General features: G+C 34.2%; 1 protein-coding gene across 1 annotated transcript in view; it reads right to left on the bottom strand.

Moving 5' to 3' along the window:
• The window catches only part of CSMD1 (CUB and Sushi multiple domains 1), a 1,210,443-nt gene that overhangs the window by 265,895 nt on the left and 922,251 nt on the right, over positions 1-22,297 (bottom strand). The window contains exons 19-21 of the mRNA XM_055714855.1: positions 20,494-20,610; positions 18,879-19,094; positions 16,093-16,281 (exon numbers count right to left, since the gene is read on the bottom strand). Of these exons, the coding sequence (XP_055570830.1) occupies positions 16,093-16,281; positions 18,879-19,094; positions 20,494-20,610 (522 nt within the window). The remainder of the gene's footprint in view (positions 1-16,092; positions 16,282-18,878; positions 19,095-20,493; positions 20,611-22,297) is intronic.

Here is a 22,297-nt window from a genome sequence, read left to right as displayed (position 1 = left end):
ATACCTATACATATATTTGTGTGTACGTGTTCATATGTAGCTATTTTTGTCTTTGATTTTTAAGGTGGAACTAATGAAGTTTATAAAACGTAATTCAAAGCAATGCCAACTTTAATGCCACACATGTTTAGACCCGTACTACTCAATGTCTTCTTGTGTTACAACACCAATACTCTACACAAATCTTCTGCAAACAAGTGTTTGCCCAAGTAAAGATCCATGCAAAAACCTGTATGCTCCCTTAGTCTGCATTGGTATCTTATTATCTACCGCATTCAAAGAATTAGAAAATATAGAAGTAAAATGCTGAAGAAAATAAAATAAGAAAACATTATGGAAGCAAAGCTTTTTTCTTACATAATGTTCATACAGTATTCTATGTTTTGTTTCAATGATTGACTGTATACCACTAAGACATATGCAATAATAGAAAAAGAGTATAACAAGCTTTCCCTAATCTAGAACTGGCCAAATTTCCTGCTCTGATAAATCTATGTTCCAAAGTTCAAACCCACAGCAATTTAAATCTATGAATAAAAGTACTGACATATAAGATCAGGAATAATGAGGGTTACAAACTGAAGTTAATATAATATTACTACCCTTCTACAGAATACTGCATTGTGCAAGAAACAGACATGCTTTCTACTATGAACAATTAGTTACTTACTAAAATTCAATTACATTAATTACATTGCAAAATTTTTCAAACTCAAGTTGGCACTCATATAACTCCAACCTACGCTAGACAACCATCTTCTGTTTTCAGTGCATACTACCCCTTCTCAAATACCTTGCAAGTATTTGACAGCTATGCAGTTTCACCAGGCCCTATCATTCCCTTTATTATCATAACAAAGGGTTGCTCATTTCCTCTGACCAGCCAAGTTTCATAGTTCATCTCTTGTCAGTCAGTATGACACACTGACACAGCCCTCAAAAGAGATTTCCAAAGTAAAGCAAGCCATCACCAGCTTCCTTCCCTCAATAGGAAAAATTTAAAAAAACATGTCACAGTTTAGGTTAAGATTTTCTTGCCATTTTTGCTAATGTTAGGATATCAAATTAAGGTCATGTTTAATTAGCTCCCCCAATTTATTGGCCTGGAGATTTAGGTGACTTTTTTTTAGAGAAATGTTGGCCCCATCCATGAAAAGATTTCTTTCTTTCTTTCCAGACCATCACAGCTTTTGGAGACCTGGTGTCCTAATGCCTGAAATCTCTCTCATGATAAGTGGTCAATGCCCAGATATAGAAAGGACCTTATAACCTAAGGACTTAAACTGAATATTTTTCTAACCATTCCTGCACACTAAAGTCCAGAAATGCCTGAGAACACTACACTTAATGAGGGGTCAGAAACTCAAAAGAGCAGCCATGAACAGCAATACCTAGTCTGGTCTTGTCAGCAGGAACAGCTTATGCAGTCAAACGCATCTCTCCCCTTCAAGGCCCTAATATTTTACTCAGCAGTATAGGAAATGTCATGTTTTTTTCTTTAAAAAAATCTACAGTAGCTGATACCGCTGCTGCTTTTTAATACAGTAATTAACACATGCAGCCAGAATGTGTGACACCTAAATTCAATTCACTTTGCCTCTGGGTATTTAAACATGGATCTCCTGTGACTTCTTCTTCACATAAAGAAAAAAATCAGTTACTCACAAAGTGAGCAAATGTTGGCTAACATCTTCAGCATAATGGGTAGGGCATTAAACAGGGAGGAAGGAACACTTCTTAATGCAAATTCATTTATTAAACTTTTGGGAAATAAAATCCTGAATTAACCCATGAATCAGCATTCACAGTTACCATGTGAGTACCAAACTACTTGACTGGAAAAATATATTCATATTGACTTCTATTTTCATCACCTCCAATTAATCTTTAATTCTTTATGCAAAATGAAACAGCCTTTAGCCACATTGGCAAGATGAGTCTGCTAGGAGGCATCAGTTATAATTTAAAATCCTTTTACAGAAACAAAGGAAATGAAACCGCATCTCTTACAGTCTTGATGAAAGATCAAGCTATGAAGTTTTGCATAAAGAAGTGATATGGCTCATCCACCTATGGTAACTGAAAAATAAAAAAAACTGCCAATCACTCTTGAAAGGTATCATGCAACATTCCCTATCTAACATATATGCTCTATGAGTAACTACTGATTTTTTAACTACTGCTCAAGTTAAGCAGAAAAATCTCATCACGTAATCCTGAAAGAGTTCTTTAGGTGTTAGCTACAGAGGACTTTCTTTTACTCTTCCATGCTACTGCTTCAATTCCTTCCAGATTCCTTCTGAGTTGCAGGGACATGCCCTCATCTTAGGAGAAAGATCTGCCTCCCCAGCCCAGACAAATGCAGAAAGATTTCTCATGCCCCATACATGAGAAAAAAACCCCCTGTATCTGCTTGTATTTTCATTTATTAAATATAATTCACTGAGTATTAACCGTATGCACTCTTCCTCTGAAACAGATCAACTATATAAATACTAGTATCTACAAGTCTTTAAATTACGCAAACATTGACAGGTGCAGAATTTGCCATAAGAAATAATCTTTACTCACTGTAAAGTAATTACTGTTGATATTCTATCTCCATGCTTTGTCTTGGAAAAATCAGTGTGAATTTAAGTGAACCACTGAACATGCTCTGTATAAATAGTATTTTCAAAACTAGCTCCTTCAGCTGTTATTTTTAAATAAAAGGAATATATTTCATAATGCATTTTGTCAGATTATGTGATGCGTTTATACTAGTGTAACAGTATTTATGTAGGTACAATTTAAGCAATTAAAATCTTCATATGATATAATACCTAAAAATTGCTATAAAATACATAGCACTGAATGAATGCATTATGATGTAATACATATCCCTTTATTTTGTATTCCTACCTTTCCTTTGTTTCTGTAGCAACCTATTTGACTTATCAAGATGCAAAATAAATTGGTTCAATGTTTCCAAATTTTTTATTGTCAATATGGTCAGTAGCACCTAAATACACTGTTTAGATTAAACAGAAAAGATCCAGTTTTCAATTTATCATATTATTTATCTCAATTTACTCGAGTACTTTAAATATATTTTGTGGCAATACCCAAAATATGGGTAAACCAAGAGATTTTTTGATGGAGAATATGTACAAAAGTCTGTTTGGAGCAAAAATAGATGAATAAATAAAGAAAACTAGTAGGGAATTTCCTTTTATGAAAGTAAGTCTGATAATTCATTAGATGTCATAAATGAAAAAAGCTTCCATTTGCAAACATAGAAGAGACTTTCTTCTAGGAATGACATAGTGGGGTTGTTCCAACTTATACACAATTGTTTTGAGTCTGAGGAAAAAAGGCATTTTTTTCAAAAGTAACATGAAATAGCGCCTACTGTGTTCTGATGATCGATAAAATTAAGAGGTAGTTTTCATATTAAAAGGGTCTGATTAATTTGAATTTGACTATAAATAAAAAAGTGAGGATAATTTAAATATGAAACTTTGAGACTGTAAAAGAATTAGATTCTAGCACTGCAATAGCGCTAAACACTCATATATTAAAAACATCCTAGGTAATCTAGTTTCCTAATTTGAAGAACTACAAAAGAAACATTCAGACATGAAAATTAGAAACAAATAAGTATTTTTATTTCCATTATAAAACATTAGCTTTTAAGTATCTGTAAGTTAAGAACCAGGGATACCTTTCTGGTGTCCTCAGTGCATAGCTGTGCATCCGTAGCGGAGGATGAGGAACAAGGGATAATGACCTTCTTAAAGAACATATTTTTTTGTATGCAGCAAAATTGTGTTGTAACTGAACTGTAATATATGCTAACTTAATGGAGCTAATTTAAATAAAAATGTGCTCGTAGTGCTACAGATGTTTGTGCTTTTGTTTCTAAATGAAAAATAAATTCTCTAAAAACTCAGCTCCAAAACTCTTTCCACAGTTTGACTTAAACTTGCTTAAAGAGTTCCTGTCATCACATCTAAAAAGCTTGTTATGTAGCTTAAACTAGCATGTACTAAACAAAATTTGTTCTGTAAATGTCAGCTGCTTATATGGTTCACGTTCAGATTCTCCACTCCTCAAATCTACCAAATTAGGCAAGTCTGCCAAACCACAGCATCCAAAAGACAAGGTCCTTCCAACTCATTTTCTAAAAGAAAAAAAAATAATCTATGTAATACTAGCTCTATGTTTCAAAAGGGAGAAAGCAGATAAAAGCAGTTTAACCTAATTCTCTATTACAACTTTTGAAACTTGTGTGCTTTTAAAAGTTAATTTTATTTATTATAAAATCAAAAATATCCACCTTAGAATTCAAAGGTATACTCTTATTGAGTGTATACTGCTTATGTCCACATGACAAATGTTTTAAAGGAGCAACTATATGCTTTATTTTCACCACAGTTTCTGAGTTGTCTGTTATAACCTTGCTGAGGACTGCAGCAGACTGGAAAATGCTACTTTACCAAACTGTTCTTTTATTCTCTTGCAGTGAAAGCAATCTGTCTGGAACAGATACTTGATCCCATTCTTTGTTCTTTTGCTTAATAAAGTCACTTAAATTCTATTTACATAAGTAACTTTTTTCCTTCTTTCATTGTCTCACTTGAAATTGGATAAAAGGAAACTGCAGAGTATAGATCTTTTGAAGATCATCAAACACTTCCTGAATAAGAACACAAACACTATAAAACAAACAAAATTCAGGGATTCTTGAAAAGCTTTGAAATGCAGTTCATGTAAAATGTAACGATAACTTTGCTTAATGGAAAAGTTTGCTTTATTATTTTTCTTCCATACATCTTGCTAAAAGATTTGACAGAATTTTAAGCAGATCTCCAAAGCAGAGATCAAATAAAAGTGGTACATCATCAGCTTAAAGGCTTCTCTGCCACAAAGCACTCTACTGGGTGCAGAATACCTTTGTTGTATTTACAAAATTGTGCAGCACTTTGTAAAATATAGAAGCAGCTGAGCGCAGACAGTCAATAATTCTTAATCTTTCTGTTGGGCACTATCATTACACAGTAGGATGGTCATGCAATACTAAAGCAAGAGCAAAGGGGTTCATGGATATCTATGGTTCATGGATCATATGCTCTGTCTTCACATAATAGCAAAAACTTCAAGAATTTCTCCAGTCATTGACTGAGGGCTCTCTAAAGCTGAGCATATCACTACTGCAGGGCACACACAGTACATGGCCAGACTCAAGCACAGCTTCATGTAGAAGCTTCATGTAGAAAGTCAAATGCAGTGCAAGGAGATGAAGCTTCCTATTATCTGGAATGCTGCATCAAGCTGAGGTGCACATGGAATTTTCCCAGCACCTCTGTTGGAGAGCGCCTTAATCTTTGCAATGTTAACTGTCTTTTATCTCCAGTTCTGCAGCCAGCTGTGAGCCTGTGAGCCTGCAACTTTTCATCTACACACTGCCAGGCTGCTTTGGCAGTGCCTTCACTCTGGTACCACAAGTGGTCCTGCTCCCACCTGGCACTGCTAAATTCATAACCAGTGTTATGTTGAGTTTCTCCTAAAAAGTGACTGCCACAGGTTTTTAAATCATACTGTTCTCACCCCACTTCTCACTCTTTTGCCTTGTAGCTTTTCACCTGTAACCACACTAAGACTGCATCAGTGTAAACCTGGTTTCTAGCCTGTAACTTCATATTGGAATACATCCTAGTAGATAAAGAGCAGATAATAGTTATTTTAATGCACAATAAGTATTACAAAATAATATAGATGCACAAACCTTAACTACTACTTAGTCTGCAGCACGCACACATGCTCCATTCAGTGCTGACAGTATCATAAGCTACCAATGAGGAGCCTGAGAAGGTCTGCATGAAAAATAGAACTTTACTAAGGAGAAAGCAGGAAGATGATGGCTTTTTTGTCATTACTACGATCATTATCGTCACCACTACCTTTACTGGAGAGATATTTGCCTGGGGACTCTCTCCTTCCTTTTCCCAGCTGGTGCCTGAGGAGTGGCTTTCCCTTTTTCTCTCTCTCCTCTTTTTCTCCTTCTTGTTTGCTTCTCTATGATAGATTTCAAGTCAAGGTAGATCTTCATCTACAGACTGCACTAATAAAGCATGTGCATGTAAGCCTCTCTCAGCATTCTTTAAGCAACACTCGTATAGAAGACTGTGAGGTTAGAACCTCACTGAAAACCTTACTGAAAACAAACCTCTTATTCCGCATTTTCTGTACCATTCCATTGCAAAGAATAATGGACTAGGAAATGAAGGGCTAAAGAGCAGTTAAAGCCTTTTCTGAGTTTTGCTTCATTAGTTTTCAACATGTATGTTACTGACATAAGACACTATTCAGGTTCTCAAGACAAATCATATGTTAATTGGCCTCAGGGGATTATTGGCAGAATCCAAGGTAAGGGCATATTTTGGAATTTATTTATTTATTTTTGTTTAGATTTTTGGCTACTCTTTCTACTATCAACTGATAATAAGCAATGAAGATAACATCCCTACGTTATTTTTCTTATCAAGAAAAAAATATTTATCCTATCTTAAAATGTAGAAAGAAAGCAATAGGATGACCTAAGGTAATCGTTACTGCTTCTGACTACAGGTGATTAAAATTTCATACCAGATTTCACATTAAGGTGATAACAGTCTCCTTTTGAAAATAGTCAGGGTGCCCACTATGAACCAACTGAAATCTGTTAATGTTTCCTGAATATTAAAGTTTCAGTTTAAAATAGAGACAACCCAAACCTGAAATTATTATATTGCACCATATTTTGAAGATTCATGTACATTAAGCCTAAACATTAACTCAAACAAATTGTCAATTTTCTGTCAAACATTGACAGAAAAATGAGAGGCTAAAAAACACAGGGATTGAAAAACTGCCTTTCAGTTGTATTTATAGAAATGTAATGTTATAAGATAAATAAATAGAAATTATATATAAAAAAATTAACTTCATTAAATATGCTGCATGAAATAGAAAACAACATCCTAAAGATTTAACAATTTCAATGTGACAGCATTTAAATATAGAGTTCCGAAATACAGTGGATCCTGTATACATGCACATCCTTACTAGTGTCTGAAGATTCACAGATTCAACAACTGGTGTTATAGAAGATTTCTTGCTCTTGAGCAGCTCTTGAATGAGAGCTCTTTCTGCTTAAACACTAGCTAAAAATGAAGAGCAATTTTCAGACTTAGTTTGACTTCTCAAAGGTGAACTCATATTCAAATTTTACGCTACAGAGAATTTAAAGAAAACAATGAATGCCAGATCTCAAGGGTCTCACAGAAATCTCCAGTGCTATTCAGGCTAACAAGGTTCCCATTTATGTTTAAATCTTGATGGGAATTAACTCAGTGTTACAACATGACAAAGTATATTAATTATAACTGATGATTTTGCAATGAATACTAACTAAATTATTAAAAAGAAACAGCTTATTAAAGAGTTTCAGCAATTTATTTTAGCACCCTATCATTAATTATTCATGTAGTATTTATTATAAGAACTGAGTATGATAAATTACAATGATATTAATGTGAATACCGGTGAACAATACCTCAGTGGAGATTTTACTCAAATACTGTATTAATGCACCATTAAAAATCAACTGCCATGTAAAATTTAATGAAGGAGCAACACCACTTAAATATGAAATGAAAACATTAAGTAGCTCTTTCTTTTCAGCTTTATCCTTTAAGTGTTTCACTGCTTGCTTCAGGAATATTCCATACAGTTGAAACGAATAATGGGGGACAGGAAAATAATGCAGGTTGAAAAGCAAACCAAACAAAAACCCAGCACTCAAACCTAAGTTTATTATATTAATGCATTATGCTTGAATTCTATGCAATGCTTACCATGAAAGAATAGTTAAAACTGAATATAGTATACACCACATAGCATACAAATAATATTTTCATGATATATCCTAGGTAGAATTTATCACAGTTTCTTAAGGAGATAGTGAGCAGGGGAAACCTAGACAAGTAGACAGAAGCAGCTTGCAGATCAGGTAATAAAATGAAAGTCCAGGTTAAGACAATCCTTGAAAGGAGAGTTGAAGAACTAATTCAAACTTTTCCTTCCCATTATCATGGGATATCTGAATGCCTAAATCCTGGAAGAGGTGATCAAATTGTTCAGTTACGTGACCTTGTGAACAGGGGTAAATAACCATCTCTAATAATGGATGTAGCTTTTCAGCCATAGCGCTGAGTAGAGAGGCTAGGTACAGATCATTCACATTAGCCAAGGAGGTAAAAGAAAATTATTAATAAGTACAACCAGATACTTTTATTTTGTCTTAGAATCTTACTACTTCAATACTTCAGTTAATATTACAGACAGAATATGATGGAATAAACAATTTATTATTTCGTACCTCAACTTTTCTTATAGCCAAGCCATATATTCTGTGATTTAATAAATATGCATTTATTGTATTGTACCCCTCACGGACTTTCTTAAAAGTCTTGAAAAGAGAGGTACCTACACTTCAGCAGTGTACCTTGCAATTCACTGTGAAGGTGTCTCCGCTCAGGTTTCTAACCATTGCCTTCAACAATCAGTGAACAGCACATCTTTGGCAAGTAGGAAGGTAAAATGAAATTTCTCCCCTCTTTAAGATTTTTATCAGCATATCATAGTTCACCATAAAGGAATACCAAACCTAAAAGGCTCATTCCTTGTCTGTTAGAGAATCATTGCAAATGATAAAGTCAAATTTCAAAAAGTACTTAGGTGTACATCAGATACACGTGTTCGATGCTGCTATCTAAACTCCCTCCGCTTCTAATTATCAGCCACCTATCTCTGGAAATGTGTATATTTACCAGGTATCTTGTTTCATGTCACATTCCTAGTTTTGCACACGCTCTGCTCCCTGCCAAGCCTGTAAAGATACTTGCTACTGGTATCCAAAAAAAAAAATGAAGCAGAGCAGCATCTAACTTCACTCGGCACTGACAACTGCATATGGAGCAAGCTTCCCAGGAAGTGGTTTAGTCACCATCCCTGGAGGTTTTTAAAAGATGTATAGGTGTGGTGCTTAGGGACATGGTTTAGTGGTGGACCTGGAAACTTAAGGTTTGTGGTTGTACTCAATCTTAGAGGTCTTTTCCAACATAAATGAATTCTATGATTCTATGCCAAAGCCATGCTAGTGTGCAGAATGGAATATGAAATTCATGAGGCCAGGGGACAGCATTCTGCACTGCAGTGTGACAGTGAAACGTTTGAAGTATGGCACTGCTAAGCTGAAGGAATATATACATTGTGGGGAGCTCAAGAATTTTCTGCATTCAAGATCTGATCTATTTCTAGTATTGATTTTGTTGGCGCATTGAATTGTTATATTCAATTAAAAAAAATTACTCATAGGAATGCTTCTTTTAATTCATGAGTTTTCCAATTCCTTTTTTAGTAGTAGCAGAACCTTAATACAGTGATAGAAAGCTCCTGAATATTTGACTTAAACCACAATGGAAAGTAAGAAAAGTATTGAAAGCATAGTCCTGGTTTGATAGATGAGATCTAGGAGATCTGCCTTAGTAACAGATTTCCCAGAGAAATTGTGTGGTTCTTGTTTAAAAGGCTAGAAGCCAAGACAGCACCTGAAATCTGATTGTGATGTTCTCCTTTAGGTGGACATTAGCCTCAGAATCAGGGACTTCAACAGACTAAGGAGTTGTTCCCCCTCACTTCTGGACTCCAGTATTCACCAAGCTTCTGAGATTCACCCAGATTTGGGGATATGCAGAAGTGCATGACTGCCTAGGAGCTTTACTCTCAAATCTGCACTCTAGGGGGACAAATTCACTAAAAGCTGGGCTTTGTTCTCAGGAAAAAGTAGTCAACTGTGAAATGTAAATGAAATTGTAATAGAATTCTGTGATTATAGGTAGAGAAAAAAGAGCTGTTGCTGGAAGGAAAGTGAGAAGAATATGTAATCCACACTCTTGGGCAATTTAGTTCACAGAGCCATGAAATAAGTATAAATGTATGTCTACATTAGCAACTACGTAAAAGCAAATGACATTATGGGAATAAATTATATATGTAGAAATAGTGTCAGTAACCCATCACAACGACAATTAGTAATCAAATGCATGTTTTTGGAAAAAAACAAATCTAAAACCACTGGAATAATAATTGAAGCAATAATAACAAAACAAAACCAAAACCAAAAATAACCAAACAACCCTAAATAACAACAAAGGAGGAAGGGAAATGAAGGGGAAAGAAATTGTTTTCTGTTTTCAAATCTCAACTACACAAAAGATAATCAGGAGAAGCTTGTCTGTACTCAAGTAGCTTGGTTTTTACCCCCACACAAGCATACGAACAAACACAAACCCAGTAATTTTAAATGATAATTAAATTATTCAGAAGTAAATTTGGGAAATTAAACCTACAGCACACAGACAAACATGCCAATTACAGCAATGTGGCAGATGAAATGCTAACAACCTTATAGGCAACAAGCTGATTCAGAACAGTAAAACCTCAGATGCCTATATCAGCATTCTCAAACCTAAATACATGGGTTATTTCAGCAGCAGTTATTTCTTCTTCAAGACACTGTGCACTTTTATTTTCCAGGTAGCCTGTGCCAGGATTGCTAGAAGAGTATTTCTGTCTTGACATTATCTATAGAAATGTGCTTCTAATTCCATGACTCTGTGCATCACACAAGACAGCAGAGTGTTACTGTCTCTCAGTTCCCCTCAATCTCACATTCCTCTGTTACAGTAAATTTTGAGGAGTGAAAGTGGACACTGTGAATGTATATTTAAACAACGTATCTCAAAGAACAGTTACATAGAAGTAGCCAGCTAGTTTTGGTTTGTTGTTTCTTTTTGGTTTGTTTTGGTTTTTTTTTTCTTTTTTCCTTCAAAAGACTATGTCCTTTACACTGTGGCTAACTGCAGAAAACCCTTACTGTAGGATACTTGCTGGAGTAAGCAACTAGTTAACTAATGACCGCAGGATAGCTCTTCCAAATGAAATCACTGCATCTAGAAAAGTGGAAAAGAGTTAGTACTCTTGTGTGAAAAGAGATTAAAGTGTCTCATCTGCAGATCTCAACTACTAGCACATTTGAAAGGGAAGCCATCATTGTTATCTGCGTGCTTTTGAGGAAGCTCTTACAGGAAATGAGATTTCTTTATGGATGACCTCACTACCTTTCTTTTGAACAATTCAATGTAGAATGCAAAATTATTTGTGAGGAGATTGGCAACAGTCCCAGTGCTTCTACAGTTGGTACAAAGAAGGGGAAGGAAGCCATCTTCCTGAAAAGCCACATCATGTCAATGTAAAGGGAGAATTCACCAGACAGCTAAGGGGAGTTGCTTCCCTATGAGAAGCACATCTTGGGGTGGGGGGGTGGGGGGTGGGGATATGTAGGGGGGAATTTTCATATTCTGAGATAGGAGAAGTTTGACACCACCTTGGGTAATGATCATGTCTTTTCTTTAAAGAGTGCAAAGGGAGTCAGCCCTAAGGGCCTGGATCTTCTCCACACTTTTCATCAAATAGTAGCAAGTATGTGGCTGTAGGCACAAGTTGTTTTCTAGTCAGGAGGGCAAGATCCAGCTGTATCCAACACATTTAGAAATGGAGTGATGACCTAAATGGAAATTCTAGGTAGAGTCTTCAAAACTCTGTGATGAGCTGGAATAATATTGCATAACCACTTGAGGTGCATGGCTGAGATAAATATTAAAATAATTTTAATTGAAAAGATAAAGGAGTGAAAGGTTGACACACAGATTTACAAGGACACCTGTTTATGAAAGTCTGCATGATTTTGCAGATACACTTGGTAGTGTCTTTGTGCCATGAAAAGAAGGGTCCTCACTGAAGGAGAAGGGATGCTGCCTTATTCTGAGAGCCAATCAACATCCAGGCACTCAGACACTCAGCCTTTGAAGTTCAGGGGAGCATGGAGAGAAGGCCAGTGAAAATTACAATAATCCAGTCCCTATGGGACTCAGAGTCTTGGACTAAAAAAGCCAGGGTCAAGATAATTTCTTAATGTTAATTTTTAATGTAAATGATATCTTTTTGAGACTTTTGTGTGGTTGAGCATCTTTGTTCATGTGAATGTGGGCTGCAAAAAAGTGAAAAACCAATGTTCCATAAAAAATGATGGTTCAAAATGTATATACAAATAACACATGAATAAAAATAAGCAATATGTAGAGCACATATTCAAATGTGCAAATGTAGAATATAAAACAAAAACTTACATTTTAGAAAGTGAGGTTTACAAGACGATAATTTTGAATAAAATCTTCAACACCAACTATATAGCTTATCATTCTAGTACAATTCTTAGTATATATGGAGCTTCATAATAATTATTCAATTATTTAAATAATATAAATAAATAATAGTTGTTTTGTTTTCTCTAATTAAAAAAAATCTCTAAGCTCCTATATAAAAAAGATAGCTAATGAACTTGGGAACAGACAAAGATAACTTTCCAAAAAATAATGCTTTAAAGGTAGTAAAAAATATATTGGGGACAAAAAAAAAAGCTTACATGAAATGAACACATATTAGCTTTTGTTTTCTTACATTATTAAAGTGCATATAAAATTGGCAGATTATACTTTTAGTGCATGTTGTCAACTTTAATTCTTCATGATGTAAAGATGAAGAGTATTTTCTTATTTTTTCAATGTTATAACAGTTATCATACATATTCACTCACTGTATACTAAATACATTTAAATACATAAGTATTCTTTCACAAGGCAATTTAGTGATTCTTTGGCATTTTCAGAATTTAACTAGAGGAGCAGCAACAGGGATTTCTTACTCCAGCGACCAGCTGGCTCTTCTAGAAAAATGGATTGCTGAGATTGCTTTTACACACCACCTACCACAAGGAAAGGTATTTGCAGGGTTGTGATGACAGGTCTAGAATTTGTCTGAACATTTAGTCAAATTAAAAGTGGTTGTAATTTTGCCCCCATTTTGAGTAAACTGCATCATGATACTACAAAGGCAGGTTCTGCTTATGTGGTGCAGAGATCCTCCTTGAGAAGACCTCAAATGTCCAAAGGATTCACTAAGTGCATTTCTCAAAGCTACAATTGATTTCAATATTGGAATTTTATACCTTCAACCTCTAATCCATGAACCCTTGTCCAGAAAGCCCTCCTAAAGCCGTCCATATATACTTAAGGCAGTATCATTTCACTTTTCAGGGGTTAGATTAGAAATTAGATTTGAAATAGAGAAATAATAGCACACAGCTATATAGCAATGAGAATTCAAAGCAGCTCCTACAAAATATAAATGCAGGTAATCAAAGATGGTATGTGCTGGATTACAGAAGTACTTTAGCTCTGGACCTGACCTCTTGACTACAAGGTTTCATACATTTACTAACAAGGTATATGACAAAGGAGCAATAAAGATGTTGCAGCAAGACAACAGGAATCAGCAGGCCAACTGGGACCATTTTATCAATAACCGATTACATATAAATACATACACACATATATACATACATACATGGAAGTAACTCCTCTATTTAGGCATCTAAATGATGCCTGGAGTCTGATTCACCTCTCTGTAAAACAGATACCTAAACGTATGCAACACCACTGCAGACTTAGTTGTTTGGAGCTGAATCTGAATCTCATCCACTATAAAATACCTGCAGACTGACAACCCCTGCTCACAACCTGTAGTACTGGAACCAGTTAAATTCCTGATACATGACAGATGGTGAAGGGGACACAGCTCTCCTCTGGGGAGTTAAGAGAACAAATTTGTAACCTGTCACTTTAATACCACTTTGTGTCTTTCAGTAATTTTTCATAATATCTAGTCATCTTACAGTCCTCTAGGATTGCGTTTGGGGTTTAGGGGGTCTTTTTGGGGGTTTTTTGTGGTTTCGTGGTTTGAGTTTTTTAAGACAAAGACTACCGTTATTTAAGTACAGAAGTATGTTAACCTTTATATATTTGTTTATGGTTTTTAGGATGTCAGATACAGAATCATATTTTTAAATGATCATATTGTACTTTGATATTACTTCATAGAAATTAGTAACATTCATAGAAATTTTACTAGGTAGAGACAATTTTCTTCCTAAAAAACATGCCTTTCTTCTGTCGGTCCTCAAAATATGTGATTTGTTTAGCAAATGCTTTATATTAATATGAGTTGTATTCATTCCATTATGTTTCCTATGAATTATATATGTACATAAAACAGTACGTTGACTGTATTAAAGTCAGCTACTTAAGGAACTTTTAAAATGAGCAACAGTTAAGCAACATGCAGTAGCAAGAGTTTATTTTCAGTTTTAATTACACATGGATATGGCTTAACAATACCTTGACAAAGCTAAAAGACAACATATTACTAAGAATTGTAAGACTGCACAATTAACAGTCATCTTTTCTTCAACAACAGAGAAATAAAGAGCTAATTTTCCATTCATACATATGGACAGCCACAGAATAGAGGAACACACTTAAAATTAGGGGAAGTAAAATGCGATGATCAAAGTGAGTATGTGAATATTATTCTAGCGAAATTTGCACACTTGAAATCAATATGGACTGAAGGAGTTAGGTCTCTTCTCCCTGGAGAAGGCTCGGGGAGGAGGTACACACACACACACACACGACTCATCACAATATTCCAGTACTGAAAGGGCGGCTACAAAGAGGACAGAGTCTCTCCCTTTGCAAGGAGCCACATGGAGAAGACAAGAGGCAGCAAGTAAAAGTTGCTGTCAATACAAGAAAGAATTTTTTTACAGTGAGAACAATCAGTCACTGGAACAACCATCTGAGGAAGTGGTAGAGGCCTCATCATTGTAGTTTTCAAGATGCAACTGGACAGGGTGTTACACAATTTCGTGTAGGCTCCCTTTCACACAAAAGGTTGGACTAGCTGCTCTTTCAAGATCCTTTGCAATCTGGACTGTTCTATGGTTCTGTGATACTATGATATAGGATGGTATGCACTTAGCCAGCATTCATAGACAGTGTAAAGAACCCGGTGATACCTCTAAGATGCATCAAGCTGAAAATACCCTAAGACTTAAATCTAGAATTTCCAATAGAATGGAAAGCTCCATATGATTTTGGTTTCTCTCTCATCTGTAACTTTATTTCATCATGGATTAAATAGCCCCAGGTTTTTAAAACAAAATTAGAAAGAGTTTACTTTTTTTTCCATTAAAACTATATATGTGTATCTTACATGTACATGCAATGTAGGTTGTATGACTTCTTTCAGATACAGACATCTGTCTCTTTAAAACAAATAAAAGAAAAAAGTTGAAGCTGAGTTTCTCCCTTCATGAAATAAAATCTTATTTAAAACAAGAACCCTCTTAAGGAAATCCATTTAGAGGTCTGTGGAACTATTTGACATTTCAGAAGCATTATGTCAACAGTAGCTGATCAGATTCATTTGACACAGTAGTGATAAAACTATCTCACAAATCAAATAGAGCAACTGTACAAATCTTATAAAATCCAGGCACAGAGGTTTTCCCAGAAAAAAACTGTTCACTCAGTTTGAGCTTATAGCTACTGATTTTTAACAACAGGACATTAATTTTTAAAGTTACAGTTTACAATGTTGTAATACAGTTTATAGTTTATAAACTGTAAAAAAAAACCCCAAACCAGTTAAGAGTTACAAGAATAATAAGACAATATGAAAAAAAGACCTTTAAAACCAGCCAGGGATCTATAGAAAAGTTTATTTTCACCTAAAAGCTCTAAAGCTTTCTTTAGCCTGAAAGAAAAATGATGAAATTTATGTCTTAATTATGGCAAACATACAGTTCAATAATTAGATTTACATTTTCTCTCACAAGATTTTCTATCACAACTCTATTCCTCTTTCTTATTTTTTTTTCTCTAAATAAAAGAGACATGCATTACCTAGATCTCGCACTGACTTTAAAGTTTGTACAGCTTGGGGATCAATCCTTTCAACCCAAGCACTTTGTTCTCTGGCCAGTATTCTGACACATGCCATGTGCTATTAACGATTTGATGAATGAAATGAAAGCATGTGACCACCTACCCACACACCTTGGCAGAGGTGCACTCCATACACGCCGGCCACCTCCCAGGCAGGTAAGTTTATTAGCACCTTCCAGGCGATATCCAGGAAAACATGAAAAAATCAAGTAATCTCCAACACCAAAATGAAAACCAATGCGTCTACTGAAGGCAGGAACACCAGGATCATCGCATGGCTCCAGATCATATTCTGCAGACAATAAAACACATATAAATAAACAGGACAAGTTTTCCATGGGGAAGCGGGGAGGGGTGGTGGTGGTGCTGGTGTGGAGCTTACCAACTTAGTTGCATTGTGTCAGTATGGAACACGTGGAAAACATGTATTTCAGAGTTCAGCTCTCTACTAAACACCAGTATTGTTTCTGTATGTCTATTGTGGCTATATATGCAGTAAATGTGTATCTATTTAGTCCATCCAGACTATATTTATTTTCTTAATTTCAAGGGCTGTGACCAGCTTACACTGTGATTTCTTTACTGTTATTTTGCTTAATTACATCCTTTGTATATAATTCTTGGTTCATTTCATCTGAAATCCCGAACAGCTTTAGAAGTGAGACTTACAGTTTTAAAAAAATCATTATGTAATAAAGAAAAATCTGACAAAATATCAAACAAAGGGTAAGGTCAATGAAAAGACATATGACCACATTTTCAAAAGATGTGCTTGAGTTTCCTAAGTAAAGCTATACTTTTAATCAGGTGATCTCTATTTGCACGCCTTTTAGAAATCCTACAGGTGCCACCCAACTGAAAACAATTTACTTTTTTAAAAAAAAAGTCTCAGGTGCGTGTTCTTATTGTCTATTTTATAACTACGCATCAGGAATAATTCAGGTGGAGTCAGAACAAATTAATGGGAAAAAAATCAGAGCTGTTACATACAGAGGGACTATATAGAACTCGGAAAGTGTCATCCTCGCAGAGTACGTTGAGGAAGTGTTACTGTATGTTTGTCCTGGTTTGGGGGCATTTTTCTTTTTAGATATTCATTACCGACCACTGTTCAAGAAAAGATGTTGAAAAAGATGAACTTTATGTCTAACCCCAAAAGTCTGATTTTATATGATTCAATTGACCCAAAAGATAACTTAGAAAAGAGACACTTCTGATAACTGATAAAAAAAAGCTATTTTCTCAAACATTTACCTTAGAGGTTAGTAGAAGTTAAGGTCAAAGCCACTTAAAGGAAGAAACTCCATTTAATCAGGGGAAGAAACTAACCCAAAGTTACTGAATGAGTATTTAAACAGCTGACTTACTGAATAAAATAAATGGCAAAATCTTTCCCCACAGCACCTGTCTTGTGGGAAGGTCCCGAATAGTAGAAGGAATTTACAAACCATACCAGTTTCTGCTGGCAAAGCTTCTAAGTTTTGAAAGCACATGACCTACTACCTCTGCTCAGCACTATAAAGGCTGAGGTGGGCATGGAGATACCCAGTGGCAGAACTCTAGGCACCTGGGAATTTTCCTGCCAAATTTCTGTGTTAGATGACATTCAAAACAGATTAAGGTCTTCTCACCAAGTACCTCTTACTATGAAGAAATACATTCTGATTGTTTGAAATGAAGAAAAGATACTTGCCCATTTGTGTCATAAAATTAATGTACCTGATAATCCTTCTCAAAAATACCTTTTTAATATAAATGGTGGAACATGATGGCTATCTGTGTGTATATCAGTTGTAGATAGGGCATAAACCTTTGCTTGTGTTTCAAAACTTCTGTGATCCACATATTTGGTTACTCTACAAAATTTCCTCTGCATCCATAATGATATCTTCAAGTTACCTAGCCCATTACCATCTTGATTTATTTATAAATAAACTACCAGAGATATCATTTAATATTCATATTTACATTCCAAACTTGCAAAACTGCTGAACTCTGACTTGGTTAGTCCAAAGTATCAAGAACAAATGTAATTCAGCATTTGATACAAGTAAATCTGACACTATTGCTCTGACCAGTGAGATGTTGGGTTTTTTCTTTTTAAAATAAGCAAGCTAAATTAGATACATTATTCATAAATAGCATGTTCATCTGTAAACATTGCCAGATCCTAAGAAAACATTGAAAAATTATGTAAGAGGGTCTGAAATATGAGTTCCTTCTGTGCTTGTTCCACAGAATATCCATGTGCATGACCATCTCAACTAATGGCCGATTCATTCATATGCGGATCTGTAAATATTCTATATTACAGTAATAGAGGTAGAAAAAGAAAATTATTGACAAATGTATTTTATATGTCATCTAGTATTAGAAGCCTGACTGTAAATAAAAAGCATTGAGATTTTCAATTATCTTGAAGAATTTGAAAAAGGTATCAGAACTTTTTCATATATCAACAGCTAAAAATATATTGTTTCATTTTTATATATACATTTTCTATTTCAAAATCTGTCAATTTAGACACCTCTGTGACCCTGACGTAGCACACTACTTTTTTTTACAATAAGCATACTGCTTTTTTTTACAGTTTCTATACTTCCTTTAGTAAAACAGTACCAGTTAGTTCTTTCTTCTGAAGCAGTACCTTCTATCTTTTTATTTTTATACCCCACAGTTTTCCTCCAAACTTATTTTTCACACTGATGCTTCTCTGTGAACATGGAAAAATTCTCATTAAAACAGTCATATCACCAACATCGTTCTCAATCTGTTAGCCACCTTTATAAATCTTAGCCAGTGTTCTGTGATAGAGACTATAAAATTTCTAATGAGGTTTTTTACTGGTGCTTCGTGTTTCTGGATATTTAGCAGAATGGCATTTCTTACCTGAAAATGTTATGTTGAAGCCTTCATAAGAAATCGAAAAATCAGATATAAATCGAAGCTGTGCAGTAAAATTTCCAAAGAGGCCAGCTTTAATTGTAGGGGGTAAAACTGAGCCAGTTAACCTGGCTACTGGTTCTGTGAAGCTGCCATCTTCCGTGATGAGCAAATAGTCATGAGAGCTTTCAAGGTGAAATGTATGAAAAACCAGCTGTACACCTTTAAAATTTTTTAAAAGGGGAAAAAGAAAAGTTGTTATTAGGAAGTTTTTCTCTTTCTTTATATATAGATGATACAGAAAGAAAATCTTACATTATATGGGAAGATTTTTAGAAAGTTACACATGGAATCAAAACCTGAAATTTAGAAAATAAAAATGGCAGAAAGCACTTGGGCACAACCGATCAATATGTGCAGTGTGGACATTTGTCCAGCTCACTGTAAATCAATAGCTCCCATAAGAGGATTGATGGCATTCAGTGTCATTTGTATACAGCACTCTAAAAATCTAAGTTTGTATTGTATAGATTTTATGCAAGTTCCTGTATGCCTCTTTTACTTATAATGTCTACCGTGATCTTACTATTAAAGTAGGAGACATGCTTCAGTAATTGGCTAAAATTTTGTATTCATGTTTTGTTTCTGCATTTTCTCCAACACAATTCTGGTTTTTACTCTAAAAATCAGGGAAGTGCCCCTATAACAGGAGAAAGCATAAACAAGCTTTATGTACGGTCTTCCACAGATACAGATTCATATTTTCTGGGACCGGTCCCTTACTGAAGTCATGATCATTTTTCCCATTGCCAAATACCTGTCCAGCAATTGATTAAATTTTGAATTATAGTTAGGTTTTCAAATACATTTATTTACTGTGGGGATAAACATTCTTCATAGAAAGTCTTGTCACGTATTTTACATTTCAAATGCCATATAAGTTTTAAACAAAAATTCAGTCTGTAAGATTTTAAACAGTAGAAACTTCCAATATACCTCTCAGACTATCAAATGTAACAGACTTCTTGTCATAGAATGGAGATTGAGGAATATTTTTATTATGCTTTAATTCAGAGGTATGTGACGCATCATTAGTACTTCATAGGCTTTTTTCCTTAGTTCTTTTACACATTACCCTAACAGATAAGCTGTCAAGCCTAACTGTGCTTCCAAATATTACTCTATTGTATATATAACATAAAGATATATAATTTTTGGTCCTAATGACTTAAGTCTGAAATCTAAGGTTACTAATACACAGGTCAAATCTTCTTCATGCTTAGTAATGGAGAAAATTATCAACAAGGACCTGACAGTTTTCACTGAAAAATTTAGCTCTATTTAAGTATCTTCTAATTTCTGCCTATTTTTTTGAGCCTACAACACATTTCCTCTGGTAACTGTTAAAAGAATATTTCTATTGCAAAATAAATACAAATTAGAACAACACATCTGAATATATTTATTTTGGGATTTTGGGAAATAATACTTCTTCCTGAACAGAACAGCAGAAAACACTGATTTAACTCAATTCATAAAAGGCATTCTATTGTGTATGTGTGTTTGCATTTTTTAAACGTAGAAATTACATATTCATATGCAATTTATATTAGATACTTACCCTTGCCATGTGACACTTCAATAGTCCAAGTGCAGTTTAAAGAGTTTGGATAAAAATCAGGAAAACCTGGAGAAAGAACAGTTCCACTCTTCCCATGAATATATCCACCACATAAAGCTTTACAAGACAAAAAAAAAAAAAAAAAAAAAAAAAAAAAAAAAGAGGGAAAAAAGAGGGGGAGGGGAAAGCCAATAGAAGTCATACAGAAATCCTAGAAATCCTGGTTTTATTAAAATAAAAATTAGTTCACTTTTTGAACTACTCTTAAAATTTAAAATAAGGTCAAGCATTAAAATAAGAAGTTAATTCATCCAAAGACATAACATCCAAATTTGACAATTTATTTTTAAATTAGTCCTTGAAAATTAGTTTACTTTTCATCTACAGCTTGTCTTGTTAGTTAGCAGAATACAAAAGCAAGCAAAACTTTGTTCCAGAATATTGCAAGTATTAATCACTATTGTAGTAGTACTAAAAAATAAGATTAATTTTTTTGTGAACTAACTAAAAAATTAAATATCTTGCAGCTACTTTTCTTGTACTATCTATTTTAAAAGGTATATGTTTAATTCATTTTCTATGAAACAATAATATTTAAGAATCAATGTATTTTTTAAAAAATAATAAACGTGTAGCTATTTGATTTCTTCTGCGATGTTCAAGGGGAAAAAAGTAACTTCCTCTCTTTTAAAAGATTCAGATACATCGTAAGTAATTTATTTGGAACTGAATACTTTGAATGACACAATAAATATTCTAGAAAGCATTTTATGCATACCAGAATTTGCTAAACTAGGCTGCTCAACTTTACATGGCAAATTAATTAAAATTTAAGATTTGCATGCTAATTGGTCACTGGTCTTTTAAATACAGAATGGCTGTGCATTTCACTCATCTGTTGCTGTCCACCTTTTTATGTTGTTGTTTGTTTGGGGTTTTTTTATTTAATAAACTAAATGTTTAACAATAACACAACAAAGCATTAAGATGCTTTTAGTCTTCTTCCTTACATACAACAATATACTTTGCCATAAACTAGACGGTAAATATATGTGACAAAATGTTCAATAAACCTGCAACACTTGTATGTAAATGTTTATATATATATACATGCTAGCATTTTAGCTAAAGTACATTTTTTCATTTCTTAGAAAAAGCTGTTTGTTAAAGTTTTAAATGTTTTTTGAATTTATATATTATATGTATTTAAAGATAAGCAGATGGAAAGGAAATGTTTCTAGCCTGGTTTTGTCTGCATATATGTATTTCTGCACATAAGGATGAATGAGAATATGCATAGCTAAAACCACAGTAAATATATAGTTGGTAATATTACTTAATAAAAAATAATTACATACATCAGGTTCATAATGCCAGAAATGAATGATAGAATACATTTGTTCAAAATCCCTCTTATTCTTTAAACATCACAGAAGGAAGAAAAATATTTGACTGTCAAAGATTCCTTCAAGCAGATATTAAATATTTACAAATAATTTACACAGGTTTAAGTTTAACATTTAAAATACAGAAATTACCTGGTTTTATTTAGCTTTCTTTAATTTATTTTTTTTTTTATGCTTCACCTTGACATTATAGATTTTTGAGAATGACACATCACTTAGAGGGAACTTTAACCACTGTGTCTCTGTACACAAAGAACAGGTTATTTTTTTGTTGGCATGAAACAAAGCAACACACTTTTCTTTTAGGGATTTATTCTGCTGATTTAATTTCTGAAGTTGCAATTTTGAGAATTTCAATAGTCTGCAGGTGACTGCAGTATGCTCTTTTCAAACTCAGT

Source organism: Falco cherrug, chromosome 6, assembly GCF_023634085.1.
Source record: "Falco cherrug isolate bFalChe1 chromosome 6, bFalChe1.pri, whole genome shotgun sequence".
In the NCBI taxonomy this organism is placed as follows: Eukaryota; Metazoa; Chordata; class Aves; order Falconiformes; family Falconidae; genus Falco; species Falco cherrug.
This window is presented reverse-complemented; position numbering and strand designations above follow the sequence as displayed.